This window comes from Halichoerus grypus, chromosome X (genome assembly GCF_964656455.1).
Source record: "Halichoerus grypus chromosome X, mHalGry1.hap1.1, whole genome shotgun sequence".
NCBI classification, from domain to species: domain Eukaryota; kingdom Metazoa; phylum Chordata; class Mammalia; order Carnivora; family Phocidae; genus Halichoerus; species Halichoerus grypus.
Window position 1 is genome coordinate 47,592,899 of NC_135727.1, and position 13,945 is coordinate 47,606,843.

Sequence of the window (13,945 nt, forward strand, 5' to 3'; positions counted from 1 at the left end):
TTGTTTACAAAAATTACCATGCACTTTTTGCCTGAAGGATCAAGACCGATTTCCTGTAATAAGAGTGGAGGGAAAGCATGCTTAGAGAGGCTCTAGTGGGAGGCTGTTTAAGCAAACCTCGATGATCTGTGTATGGCAAAGTTATAGCTGCGGCTAAGCTATTTCCCAGTGACCTCTGACGGAGGGATATGCTTCACTAAGCAAGCTTTCTTTTTAGTATCTGGTAATGAGAGTATACGGACCAGCTTCCTACACTCTCCCGGCTCTCAGAGTGGACATTTTTGTCCTTGAAAAATCAGTGATTGTGGAAGAATTTTGTTTAGATGCTGTAGAAAGGGTTTCTTCCCTGTGTGTGCAAGCAAACTGGCAACACCTTCTCAGTTACAAAGGGAAGAATTGTGCTTCTGTTAATATAAAGTTCAGTAGCAAGCCTGTTTCATGTCCAATCCACCAATCAGAAATATGTATTGAGTGTCTAACAGTGTGATAGTGGTATAAAAGACTGAAGACATGATCTTGGCCTCATTTATTCAATAAATTTATCATGCTCCTACTGTGTTAAGGCGGGTGGACAAAGACAAAAGTCCCTGACATCGTAACACATAATTGATTCAACAATATTTATTAGTGTCTATTATATGCCACACACTCTTTTAGGTACTTGAGAAACATCAGTGAGCAAAAGAGACAAAAATCCTTGCCTCCGTGGAATGGAGGAGGCAGACATTCAACAGAAATCTTCTTTTTTTAAAAAGATCTTATTTATTTGACAGAGAGAGAGTGAGCACACAAGCAGGGGGAGCAGAGGGAGAGAGAGAAGCAGGCTCTCTGCTGAGCAGGGAGCCCGATGCGGGGCTCAATCCCAGGACCCTGGGATCATGACCTGAGCCGAAAGCAGCCGCCTAACCGACTGAAGCACCCAGGCGCCCCTCAACAAAAATGTTCTTGATTACAACTGTGTGCGTTTAGGGAATTAGCCTTCACTGGGCATCTACTATAAGCTAAGAAGGGGGAACAGAGGTGAATATGGACTGTGTGATCCTTCATCTAATGAAGCTTACTCTGCAGCTCCCAGAGGGTTTATGTTTAGGAAGGGAGATAAGAGGGACACAAACAATTAGAAAACAGTACAAGACCACATAAAATTCTAAAAGCTGTGGTATAAACTGTGAGGACCCTGTGAATGCTCTGTGGGAAGAGGTAGGCCATGGTCCGTTCTCAGGCAAGGGAAATGACATAAACAAGAGCTCATTGTTAGGTCAGAGGGGGATGGGCTAACTGGTTAGAGGGATCAAGAGAGTGATAGGGAACAAAACTGGATAAATCGAGTACGGCCAGATTGTGAGGCCTTTGAAATCAGATATAGAAGTTTACTCTAAACTCACGTGTTAAGAAACAGTAAATCTATTCAGTGTGTGTGTGTGTGAGAGAGAGAGAGAGAGAGAGAAAGAGAGAGAGAGATGGAGAGAGAGGTGAGAGAGAGCACAGAGGAATATATTCTTCTAGGGTTGTTTTCTTAAAAAACAAACAAAACAAAAAACCCTTTACCGGCCCCCCTCTTGGCAAAGAGTATAGTCCGAGCTCTCAGCAAGGCATACTATGTCCTTCACAAGCAGGCCCCATCTATGTCCTCAGCCTAGTTTTAAACATTCACCTCATGACTCATTCTAGACATACTGAACTTCTTGCTCTTCCTTTCATACTTTGGTGGCTTTGCACAGATATATTTACTCTACCCTGTATTCCTTTCCGTCCTTTCCTGGACTGTTGAAACTGTATCCATCTTTGCTGCTGAGAAGTTCCCCTCAGCCCACCCCAGGCAGATCTGGTTTGCCTGCCTTTTCTATCACATCACTTTGTACATGTCTCAATTATAGGTTTATCACACTTAATGTCATTGTACACCCGTGACAATTTCTGTCCCCTACTCTACTAGTTTGTTCATCTCAGACTCATCTCTGTCCCTGCCTAGACTGTGAGAGCCTAGGGGGCAACGAACTTGCCTTAGTCTTCATCATTTCCCCAGCACCCAACACAGAGCCCAGCACATGCTAGGCCGAAGATGCGGCATAAGGCCTCCTGTCCCACTCAGAGCTGGAAGGAGCAGGACAGAGGGGTGGCAGAAAGGAGTTAAAGAAGAAAGGGAAGGGGGAGAATATGGAAATCATAGGGAGAACAAAGTAAGGGGATAAATAAGGGAGACAGCATCACTGTGAGGCACAAAGATGGGCAAAAGGAAGAGCTTACGCAAAACAAGGGGGACTAATTTAAAAAAAACACAGCATTTCTTCAGCCCCTACTATCTGTGGATAACACTATATTAGACACTGTGGAGTATAAAGTTAAATAAACCACCTCTCTGTATGATTTAGTTGGGAAGATAAGACAAAGACACACACAGAGACTGACAAACTTTTTCAATGTCAAGACGTTGAGTATGAAGTTCCTTAGCAGTCAATAAGGTATTGTTTTAAGAAATATTAGATATGGAAACTGACTTGCCTAGACAAGATCTCAACAAAGCTTAAGAAAACTAAACTAGAAACAACTTTTCTAGAATACCAACTAAGGCAAATTTATATGAAATTGTGAATTTTAATATCGTTTAAGAGTTTCTCATTTCTATGTGTCCCAAATTGTGTATTATGAACTTTTTTGAAGAAGGAAAGATCAGGGCTGGAAAGGGAGGAAAGGATTCATGGAGAATCTGAAAGGAGTAGATGGAAAAAAGTGAATGAAAACTAGACACAGAAGAGAATTTCAGAAAAGGAATAATGAGAATACACAAGAGACAACAGGAAAAAAGATATTCCTATTTGGGAAACTAAGTTTTAAAACTGTACATACGAATTGTCTATTTAAATGGTGATGTTCAAATTATCTGTTTAAATGATGTTTATCTGATGGCTGTAATGTGAAATATGAGACTTTAAGAAAATAAGCAGGACATGCTTTTAAATTTTATGATGGGCACTTAGCCAAAGGTAATTGAAGGGATTCTAGAAAACGTTTTAGAAAATGAAAATGGGAAGGACATTATGTGAATAAGAGATAAGATGTATTCTGAGTGAAATAGTTGAAGTTTTGTCGCTGGTTCCTAAGACAGGGAGTAGTAATGTTCCAAGACATTATCCAGCAGCTCAACTTAATTGTTTTGTTTATGACAGTGTGATACTGGGATGGCTTAGACATTCAGTTTATTTAATTTAATTAATCAAACCTCAAGTCACTACTGAGTGGTTAGTCTCAGAGACCAGCCATGACCAAGGAGGTCAACAGGGATTGGCTGAGCACTAAACGAGCTCATCAATTGAGCATTGTGTCCTAGGGCATTGGGGAGAGTATAAAAGGGGGTGCAGGAGCCTGCCAGACTGGCTCTTCAGTAGTTTCTGAACATGTAGATAACAGGAATAAGACAGGTAAGTAGAGAAGAAAGCAGGTACCCTTCTAATTAACTAAGGGTCTGAGTTAGTGTGAGTGGTCAGACTATGAGGTCTGATACTAGAAAAAGAGGTGTGTGTGGGCAGGGGTGGGGGGTATGGATAAAGGGGGCAGAGGAATGCTCTCAATTGAGTTGGGGTTGGGATGTGCCTTAAGTAGGGAGTAGGAATTCTGTGTGAGGTTAGAGAGTGGGACGGGAGCAGGGGACAGATCTTGTTTATTGGGAGATAGTCATACTGGTTTACTGTGGAACAGAAAATTCACATTGGAAAAGCAGTAGGAAATAAGCTGATACCATATTTGCTGGGGGAGGCATAGTTTAAATGCCAAAGAACAACATTTAAACTTAATCTTGAAGGTTACAGGAGATTAATAGGGAAGGGACACAAATCCCTACTAAATATCGAATGTAAACCAAACAGCAACAATACTTAAGGAAAACATTTTCCTTTTTCCTAAATTTTCAGCATCACCCATGTGTCTTTGTGGTCAGAGAGAGGGAGGAAAATAGATTGGACCAGAAAAAGTATTGAACTCTCTGCCTTGCTACTCTGGGATGGGCAGGGTTACTTCTTAGGTGATTGGGCTACTGGAATGAAGGCAAAAGTAAAACTCAACAAAAAACCCAAGTACAAGGCAGAATTGGGGAGATGGAGGTTCTTGTGCTTCAGGGACTTTTAAAAGCCCTTGTTTGTGGCTACATGTCTGAATACAGCGGTCTTTGCTTGGATAATTCCCAGCCAAGACAGCTGTTTATTCAGTGGCAGCCGTGTCTCATCACAGAGTGGGCCCTGTTTCTGGTGAGAGAGACAGAAGTTGGCAAAGCTTCATCCTAGGCAAGTTAGCCTCTTTGAACCTGTTTCCTCATCTGTAACATGAGGGCAGCAGCAGGCTTGACCTCACAATAAGGGCTTTTGTGATGTATGCATGAGGTACCACCAGCCCAGTGCTTAGCAACGGTGGTTGCTACATAGTCAATGCTCAGTACTACAGTTACCATATATGATATATAATATGTAATATATAATATATAATAGAGTGTAATATCAATAACACAATTAAGTATTACAATATTAATACTTTAAAGAATAAATGTATCTTATGACCTAGAGAATTACTATTTACATTGCCTTAGATGGGATTAGATACCCCTTTGGTCTGGGTTTGGACCCAGACCCAGGCCTAAATTTGAAGTAAAGTGAACTCTTCTGGGTTTAGTGGCATGGGAGGGTGGGAGGTGGGGGTGCAAGGTGTTGTGGCCATAGGACTATTAAATCCCACGTCAGCCTTTGGTTTAATTTGGCACTGCCCGTTACTCAAACAAAGCAGCGTTGTGGTGGCAGAGGAAGGGAGAGGCGGAAAATCAACACATTCTTGGAAATAAGATGTGGCTTTTGCTTTGACTATTTTGTTTTCTCTTCAGCTACAAAAATATTTCTTCGCTCTTGGGCTCACAACGAAAATCCCTTCCAGACCATGGTAGAAACCTAAGCTTCAGAGGAAGGTTCCATTTAAGATGACGAGGAGTTAGCAAGACTTCCCTTGATACTTATTTTAATATGAGAACCCCTCAGATGGAGTTATTCAGCCTAGGGAGAAAGCTTTGCATTTACTTGGAGCCTCCCTCAACCTCATTTCTTGTAGTTATGGCATGTGTGTTACTTTCAAAATTGACATCTGCTGTATTTCCTGATAACGTTCCTTCAGTGTTTGTAGGTGTATAGTTGTATCATTTACCCATTCTCGCCACGTGTTTATATGTTAGGTTTTTAAAGTTTTAGGGTAAAATTTTAGTATAAAGACTGTTGGTGAAATATCCATTCTCCAGTAGTTGCTCTCTTGGACCTCAGACATCTGGCATGTTGCTAGAGGAGCTGGTCCCAGGTCAATATTCGAGGTACAGGGAAGCTCTGTGTGACCCGAGTCAATGGAACTTTCTTGTTTTCTGGTTCTGTGGTATATGCTTAAAGCAAGGTTTCAAGCAAAAAAAAAGTTTGGGTATCACCTCTCCTTTCACTACACAATACAAGAGCAATACAGGAAACACCCACTGTGATGTTGAGCTTGTGTCAATTATGATGCGATGGACTGCACAGGGAATGGATACTGTCTTCTCCCAATCTTCAAGAAACAGCACACACTCACTGGACACTCAGTCTCTGCCCTCGAAGAGCTTACACTTTAGTTGAGAAACCAGACCTTAATACATACACTGTGCTGTAATATTGACCAACCTGTTCATGATACAGAACATGGAAACATGGAGCTACCTACATACATGATTTAATAGGAAAAAAATACACTTCCATACTTCAAATGCCATCCATAGTTCACTAGGAATGTCCAGTGATAAACTTTTCTTAAGAGTTAACTTGTTTTTGGTTGACATTTCAATGCTCTGTGTCTCACCACATGGATAAAGGAGCATACAGATCTGTAGTACTGTTGGTGTTAGGTATCAAGTCAGATTTCCTAGAAGTAACTATTTTTTTCTCACAGGGATATATTTTTATGGAGGGAGCAAGAAGGTCCAGAGAAAGTTTCACAAAGTGCATATTTTCCACTAAACAGAAAATTGAGTCTTGACACCCAATAGTGATCTTTCTTTTCTCCTTGATTACACCTGTCCTGAATTTCTAGAAAGATGAATGCTAGGGATCGAACTAATGTCCCTGAATAAAATGGGAGACCAGGAAGCCTATAGCACTTCATTAATTCATTTGTATTTAATTCATTTTGTAAATGTGTTTTGAACCTGACTAGATAAAAAAGACCTCCCTATTCTGAGGTTCCTATGAAAAGTAAATGACCTATTCAAATTGAGGGCAATTTGAATGGCTCATTTGGTCACTCTTGAAGCCTAAAAGGTGCCAGAAAGCAGGCAAGAGTAAGTATCTATAATGTCTAGGCTCATTTCTTTTCTCCCCTGTAACGATAGGCATAGAATTAATCCGTTTTTGTATCTACTAGCTCAAATAACTGCACTTATCCTTGTGGGCTGAGCAAAGCACATGCACATGCGTCCTTTATGAAATAGAGACATCCCATTTCACAGATGTATCAGAGAACTTTACCCTTTAAGGCTCTGCTGATTTGCATAATCCAAATTTTCTAGGCCTTTCAGCTATCCGGAGACTTGCCTTTACATTTAACCCTTCCTAAAGCTAAGCCCCAAACAAAAAGCGCCTCAGCTTTTATCACCAGGGTTTAGGAGATCGTGAAGAGGGCTGTTTTTTTAATTATATTTTACCCCTAAGATCGACTCAGGGCTGCCTCAGGACATATGGGACAGAAAACTTTTTCGTGATTCATTCCCATTCCGTAAGCAGTTTAACTCTTTAGGAACACATAGTCTTAAGTTCTAGGAAGATCTAAGCAATTGGGAGAATTTTAGGGGAATGGACAGACACTCTACAACCCAATACCGTATGTAGCTTGTGTTTAACAGGGGAGGGGACCGAAACGCACAGTGATCTCTAGTTTTCGCTCTGCTCTTAGCTGTGTGACTTTAGGTTTCAGCCTCCTAGAAAAAGAAATCAGCCTAATTCCCCCACTCAGGTAGATTTCACTTTTCCTCAGTTTATGTCTAAAACCCTACGACTGTACGTGTCGCTTTGCAATCCGCTTTGTTTCTCTTTGGAACTATGTTTCTTGGGGGTATTGAGCCATGTAATGAAATATTCTTCGGTCACTTTTAACCTCTTTTCATTCCTTTCTTTCCCTCTAGGGCACCAGGGGCCGGCGAGGCCGAATCTCAAAGCGCTGCTGGCGCTACTGGTGATAGAACAATATGATCAAGTTATAAGGGCGGGGGAGAGATGGGGGGCGGGAAGGATTCAGAGAAAAAATGAAGCAAGCTCCACTTGAAGATCTAAGGGATTTCCGGCACTAGAAAAGTTGCATACAGTTTTCGGTAACCTGCAGCAGGGGGCGCTCGGAAATTGTCGTCACTTTCCGGGTAGCCTCCCAAGACTTTACCCTCTAGAAAACTGCACAGTGTTTCCGGCTTTTCTCAGTTGTAGACGCTCGTAAGTTTCCGGCAGTTTCCGGGGAGACTCGGGGACTCTGCGTCTGTCTCGCTCGGCTCCGAGTGCCCGGTGCGGCGGGGCAGGGTCTGGGGCTGGTCATGGCGTCCCCGTCTCGGAGACTACAGACGAAACCAGTCATTACTTGTTTCAAGAGCGTCCTCTTGATCTACACTTTCATCTTCTGGGTGAGAGATGGAGGAGCCCGGGGACGGGAGGGGGTCTTGGGCTTGGGTGGGGGGTGTGACCCTGAGAAGAGGGCGCTCAGGCCTGGGGGTGTGGGGAGGGAGGCGCGGGTGGGGTTCGGGCGGCTGGAGCTGCTGGGACCCCGACGCGGGCGAAGAGTTGCTGGGGCTCGAGCCCGGGCATCCTGCCGGCGCCGGGGTCAGGGTCCCGGAGGATGGCAGCCAATAGGCTGTGCTGGGACACAGACGGGCTTCGGGTTCGAATGTGATGCGGGGGACGAGGAGGGGAGTGAACACCCCAGAGCTCGCCGAGGGTGTCCCCGGACCGTTGAGAGAGGCGAGGCTTGCCCCGCCCCTCTGAGGGCTCACCCGCATAATAGTCTCTTTCTTTTCACCGCTTCGTAAGAGGGGAGCATTTCGCAGGTGAGTATGGTCATGGCTGCACTCCCGCCCACCTCTCCTCGGCCTTGCTTTTGTGTACTATCCCTTTGTACGCGGTGCTCGTCTCTGAACTGGGGTGGGGAGAAGGGGGAAGTTTCTGGAACTCACAGAGACACTTTCTTCCCTCCTCCAGAAGGTTTTCTTCCTATGGCGGGAGTAAAGCGGTTAAATAAGTTGTCCCTCGGACAGATATGCCGTGGACTTCGGTTTATACCAAAAACAAAACAAAACCCAACAAAAAGAAACATGAAATTTAAGAATTTTGTTAGGATGCCTTCGCTAGCTGCCCCCCCCTGGTTTTGCCCTGGCTACCTGGGCTACCTAGTGATCCAGGGTGGATTTATCAAGGCCGGTCCTTATGTGCAGGTCTCCGTCCTACCCCTTGTCTCCCATATCCCAGCCACAGCTCTGTGGCCACGGACTGCTAACTCCATTCTCACAGCTCTTGTTTCTTAAACAATAGGTGTGTAGTTTGAAGGTGCCGTGGTATACAGTGTATGACTCTCTGTTCTCTGGCTTCCCACATAGATCACTGGTGTTATCCTTCTTGCCGTTGGTATTTGGGGCAAGGTGAGCCTGGAGAATTATTTTTCCCTTTTGAATGAGAAGGCCACCAATGTCCCCTTCGTGCTCATTGGTACCGGTACCGTCATTATTCTGTTGGGCACCTTTGGCTGTTTTGCTACCTGCCGGGCTTCTGCATGGATGTTAAAACTGGTGAGTCCTTGTTTTCCTTAGAATTGATTCTTGACTTTAGAAAAGTCTTATATGTTGTTGGCTTTGTTTCTTGAAACTGGCCACGGCCCTTTATGATTTCTCCTCTTTCTTCCCAAGTAACATTTCTGCTACCAGTTCCCACTTTTGTTGTGTTTTCCCTGTCCTTTTTAATAAAAACATGCTGAACTGATTGAGCAGACTGTTTTTTTTCTTTGACTCCCCTCGCAGCTGTGATGTATCTTATTTATGCTGACTTGGACTTTCTTTTTATCCCACAGTATGCAATGTTTCTGACTCTCATTTTTTTGGTTGAACTGGTCGCTGCCATCGTAGGATTTGTTTTCAGACATGAGGTAAACCTGAATTTGGGAACCTTGATATATTATGATTTATCCTCCCAGAGATAAAAACAGTCAATAGTTCAGAAATCACTTTTAAAACTTTCTTTTCAAACTGTAGCTGACAATAATGGCTTTCTTGTAAAAATTCTAGCCCACGTTTAATATAAAAAAAATTTTATAAAATTGTAGACTGACAGTTACCAGAAGAAAATTACCGGTACCCGTAGTTACATGTATTTCCAGTTCTTTTTCTGTGTACAAGTACCTGTTAAAGTGGAGATAGTACAATTTATAACCTTACTGATAGAGGAAAATATTTAAGGCACGAAATTGATAACACAACTGTGTTCTCCCTTATGCCACGTGTTTAAAAAAATTGGATATACTTAATGCAAATCATCAAAACTTTAACATTGAAGTAGAAATCGGGGTTCCACTGTTAAAACTGGGGTTGGGAAATCCTTCAGTGAGTAGTGAAGGCTCCTCAATGAGAGTGTTTTACAAAGTGGTAGTGCAGTGTCCCAAAGTAAGGTTTTGTAGCTTAAGAATCCTGTAGGCATCAAATTTGTACTTAATTTAAAATAGAGAAAAATTGGGGGAGGGATACAGCAGTACAGAGCTGCCACTTGAATAAAAGCTCCCATAGCACTTTGAACTTGAGCAGTTATCATCTTTTATTGTAATGTTTTGCTTAGTAATCCCCTCAGCTAAACTGTAGCTCAGAGAAGACAGGATTGGACCATAGAAGTTAATTACCATACATGTTGCTGCTGTCAAAGATAATGAACGTTAGTCAGATGTGGGGGATTTTTTTATTTGGCCTAGAAACCCACAGAACTTTCTAGAATCTTTATTTACTGGCGTTGTGTTTCTTTGCTGTAGATTAAGAACAGTTTTAAGAATAATTATGAGAAAATTTTAAAGCAGTATAACTCTACGGGAGATTATAGAAGCGATGCAGTAGACAAGATTCAAAATAAGGTAAGTGGTCATAGGGTGGTGGCTATTCAAGAGGGGAACACATCGTTATCCCTTTAGAGAAGAGGATAGGGCTCTGGCTACTAGATGTTGTCCACTTGTATGATATTCTCATTATAATCTTAGATTAGGAGAGAATATGTCCCTGGAAAGATATGTCCCTGGAGAAGAAGTGTGAGATGATACTAAGTGACATATCTCCATTTTCTCCTCATCATTCTCCTCACATGTACACCTCTTCACTCCTCACAGACATCACGGACCAAGTACTCTTAGTACCAGCTGTAGCAGGAAAATAAGGCCAGTCCAAAAGGCTTACACTTGGTATTTAGAAAAAGAGTGCTTATCTCTTGAATTATAAGGCCAATTGAGAACAGCCACATTAAAATATTAGGATAGAGATCATTGAGTATAATGTTTGTGTTTTGAGCACAAATTGCAATCTAAGGTAATAGGCTAAGTGTTTGACTACAAAGCTGTGATGTGAACTATAAATGGTTTTGTTGGATTTTTTTTTCAGTTGCACTGTTGTGGTGTCACCGACTATAGAGATTGGAAGGATACTAATTATTACTCAGAAAAAGGATTTCCCAAGAGTTGCTGCAAATTTGAAAATTGTTCTCCACAGAGAGATGCAGATAAAGTAAACAATGAAGTAAGGAGCCTTTAAATTTTTTTTTATTTGAAAATATTAACTGAATTCAGAGTTGACTCAGTTTTTAATTTTTCCTCACAATAGATATAATCTAAAATAGGCGGGGCAGGTATTATTCTCACTGAATAAATGAGGAAACTGAAGCTCAGTTTGTGACTTGAGTTCACACAACTAGCAAATAACACTTCTAAATGCATAATCCAAAAGGTGGAACTTCTGTTCTTCAAACTCCTGTCAGAGCATTGTGCTTCTGAAAGGAGATAGGATATGTTATATGAAAGAGTGAATTTGAATAAAATGATAACCAAAGGCTGAGGTAGCTAAAGCTCATCTTTTGGCAGGGATGGATGATCCAAGTGTTCATTATTGCTTGTGCTGTACTTAAAATTGTTTTTCGTCTCCCATTAGGGTTGTTTTATAAAGGTGATGACCATTATAGAGTCAGAAATGGGAGTGGTTGCCGGGATTTCTTTTGGAGTTGCTTGCTTCCAGGTAAGTCCTTGTTGTTAGGAATGTCTCCTCGCTCTTGTTCAGTGGTAAGCTAGAAGATTTCCAATCTGAAGGCCTCAGGGCATTTCCAGAGAAGTCACATTTTCACACACTCCCGGCTGTTTTTATTTTGTATGTGAAACATATGTAGTCAGTCATTTGTGTTGGGTCTGTTTAGCTTTGTTTTATTTGGGAGGGGATGTTCTGCTATTTTCATTCCAATTCTTCGATGTCTTGGATCTTATGTTTTCCTACACTATTTTCACAATTAGACTTCTCCAGATTTTTATTCCCTGTTTACCTGCTCTTTTTTTTTTTTTACCATGGCCTAGCATGCCTTGAAACTACAGAAAGCAAGGTTTAGAATTAACTCGTAGTAGTACAAACCTGGTGCCCCTGGGTACGGCAGCTCTCCAGCATCCTAGTTCATTAATTAAAACATGAGATAGATGGGAACCTTGTCTTACTGTGCAGTCAAGATTCTAAAACATTGTCCAGATTTTTTCTTTCCTGGGCTGCGGCTGCCTGGTGAGTTCCATATAAGTTCTGACCTACAAAAACTTAGATCATACGACCCCACATTCAATATGTGCCTGTCATGTTGGGGACGTGCTACGTTGTGGGTCAAATTCTATTTTCCGAGTTGTGCTGCTTCTCACCGTAGCATGGAAAGTTTGTATTGTGGCTCTAAACAATTTTTCTTAGGTAATGGGGGTTTGTCCTGTATCGAACATCGTGGCGATAAAACTAAAAGAATGGACATACTTCATTTCGACCTATGTAATTGGTTTTGGAAGTCTGATCTTAACATATTTCTCGAGCAGCAGGCCTAGCTATGTCTGAGTCTGCACTGTCTAATAAAATGGCCACTAGCACCTTCGAAAGGTTCTAAATATTAAATGAAATAAAAAAGTTTTTTTAACACAAACATTATACTCGATGATATTTGAAAGGAGATTTTCCCTGATGAGCTGCATAGTCTAAGCCATGTCCTGTTTGTTCTGATGGCTGACAGGTTCACTGATAAGTTTCCCCCAAACTTAACGACGTTTAGAATTTTTCCTGAGTGATAATTTTGTCAGTGACAGTTGTGAAACTCCAGGTCATAGTGGCAGTAAAACCTCCCTTATATTCTTTGAATGTGATCCAGGAGCTGCAGAGTATCAAACATAACTGCCGAGAGAAACTTAAGGAAATTATTAGGGAATTCGAAGTGTAAGGAAAATAAACCTGTATCCTGAGTACTTTAAGCTCTTTTGTGTGTGTGTGTGTGTGTGTGTTTAATTTTTGTTTGTATTTTATTTCTAGCTGATTGGAATCTTTCTAGCCTACTGTCTCTCTCGTGCCATAACAAATAACCAGTATGAGATAGTGTAAACAGCAAACCATGGGCCTATTCCTCTTCAACTTTAAGGTATGTTCATTTTAGTCCTCAGCTCTCTATCGGTGTGTTTACTTCAGCCTGTTCATGTGATGGATGGACTGAGTTTGCCGAGGTCTTGTCGAGTGGTGCATTCAGATCTGGTTGGTACTGTGTTAGCCCTGCAGTTAGATCAGGTCTCTCACTGCAAAGCATGGCCACAAAGGACAGAAGAGCCTTTGGGGGTTTACCTACACATCAATCTAAAGATCCTAAGTGGTCCCCTTTCTAACAAACTTGGACCTAGACTGAAGAGAGATGGAGAACAGTGACCTTTACTGGTGAGGTTCCCTGGCACGCACACTCCGCTCCCAATACTGGCGTTTTCCCTAGTCTTCATTTACCACACTCCTCTGGTGAACTCTTCTTAGAGCGATAAACACATCTAGCCTAACCTGGAGCCAGATTTGGGGAAAATATGTGTTTCAGTAACTTCAGTATTTGAATGGCAAACCATGAGAACTGTGGCTGGCTGAATTAATCCCCTGGGGTGCCCTTCACAGTTTAATTGGGCCGCTGACGGGGAACACACGAGTAGATGCTCACGTGTGCGAGCGCATACAGATATGGAAATTTGGGTTACAAGTCGATTAACTTTTTTTTTCTTTACTTTTAGGACATTTACATTCCCCCCTGTAAGCTATGAAATTGCCTGGATGGAGGACTAGCTACTACTGCTTACAATAGACCAAAAACTTACATAAGTAGTCTGATTCAATCAAGACGTGTTCAGTTTAAGTCCACCTTTTGTCCCATTGATGTTAGATCATTGAAACCCCTGTATCACTGTGAAACACTGGAAGAGCTAGTAAATTGCAAATGATGCAATACCGTGTTCCTCTTGACTTTTATTTTTCAAAATCGCATTGTGAATCTGCTATTTTGATGTAGTGTTAAAAAGTGACCGCTCTGAATTTGCTGACTGATGTAGTGTGATAGAAAATTGACCCTTCCGAACTGGCCTCTTCCCAGACGAGTTAAAATTATTGTATAATTTGCATCAAGTTAAGATATTTTCATTACTCTCTGTTTTGCTCTCAAATTTATATTTGAAAGGTTCTAATTATTACTTAATGGTGTCGGAATCACTATTTTCCTTAGGAATTGGAAGCAATTCATCTTCATTAGCGTTAGCTGCTATTTCTTTATCAGGTTGATGTGACTTAATTGTCAGTATCATGGTCAACTATAATAGTCTTAGTTTTGGTTTGTGCCTTTGATTAAATATAAATCTTTCACACAATAAATGTTGT

The 13,945-nt window shown here is 41.7% G+C and overlaps 1 protein-coding gene across 2 annotated transcripts; it reads left to right on the forward strand.

The window, feature by feature from the left end:
- Window positions 1-7,375: 7,375 nt before the first annotated feature.
- Window positions 7,376-13,520, forward strand: TSPAN6 (tetraspanin 6). Of its 2 annotated transcripts, XM_036087442.2 has the most exons (9): window positions 7,386-7,654; window positions 8,058-8,074; window positions 8,621-8,809; window positions 9,088-9,162; window positions 10,033-10,131; window positions 10,649-10,783; window positions 11,192-11,275; window positions 12,581-12,686; window positions 13,309-13,520. In XM_036087442.2, exons 3-8 carry the CDS (start codon window positions 8,798-8,800, stop codon window positions 12,647-12,649), a joined length of 474 nt encoding a protein of 157 aa, XP_035943335.1. In that variant the 5' UTR covers window positions 7,386-7,654; window positions 8,058-8,074; window positions 8,621-8,797; the 3' UTR covers window positions 12,650-12,686; window positions 13,309-13,520. The 2 variants fall into 2 exon arrangements, with proteins under 2 accessions (XP_077921640.1, XP_035943335.1); XM_078065514.1 differs by lacking the exon at window positions 8,058-8,074 and having other exon boundaries at window positions 7,376-7,654.
- Window positions 13,521-13,945: the final 425 nt, after the last annotated feature.

What these genes read in the sequence shown, in the direction of transcription:
- TSPAN6 (XM_078065514.1), top strand. Translation starts at nt 7,568, where the DNA reads ATGGCGTCCCCGTCTCGGAGACTACAGACGAAACCAGTCATTACTTGT. An exon ending in TCTACACTTTCATCTTCTGG is followed by an intron (nt 7,655 to 8,620) that starts GTGAGAGATGGA and finishes CTTCCCACATAG; the next exon opens with ATCACTGGTGTTATCCTTCT. An exon ending in GATTTGTTTTCAGACATGAG is followed by an intron (nt 9,163 to 10,032) that starts GTAAACCTGAAT and finishes TCTTTGCTGTAG; the next exon opens with ATTAAGAACAGTTTTAAGAA.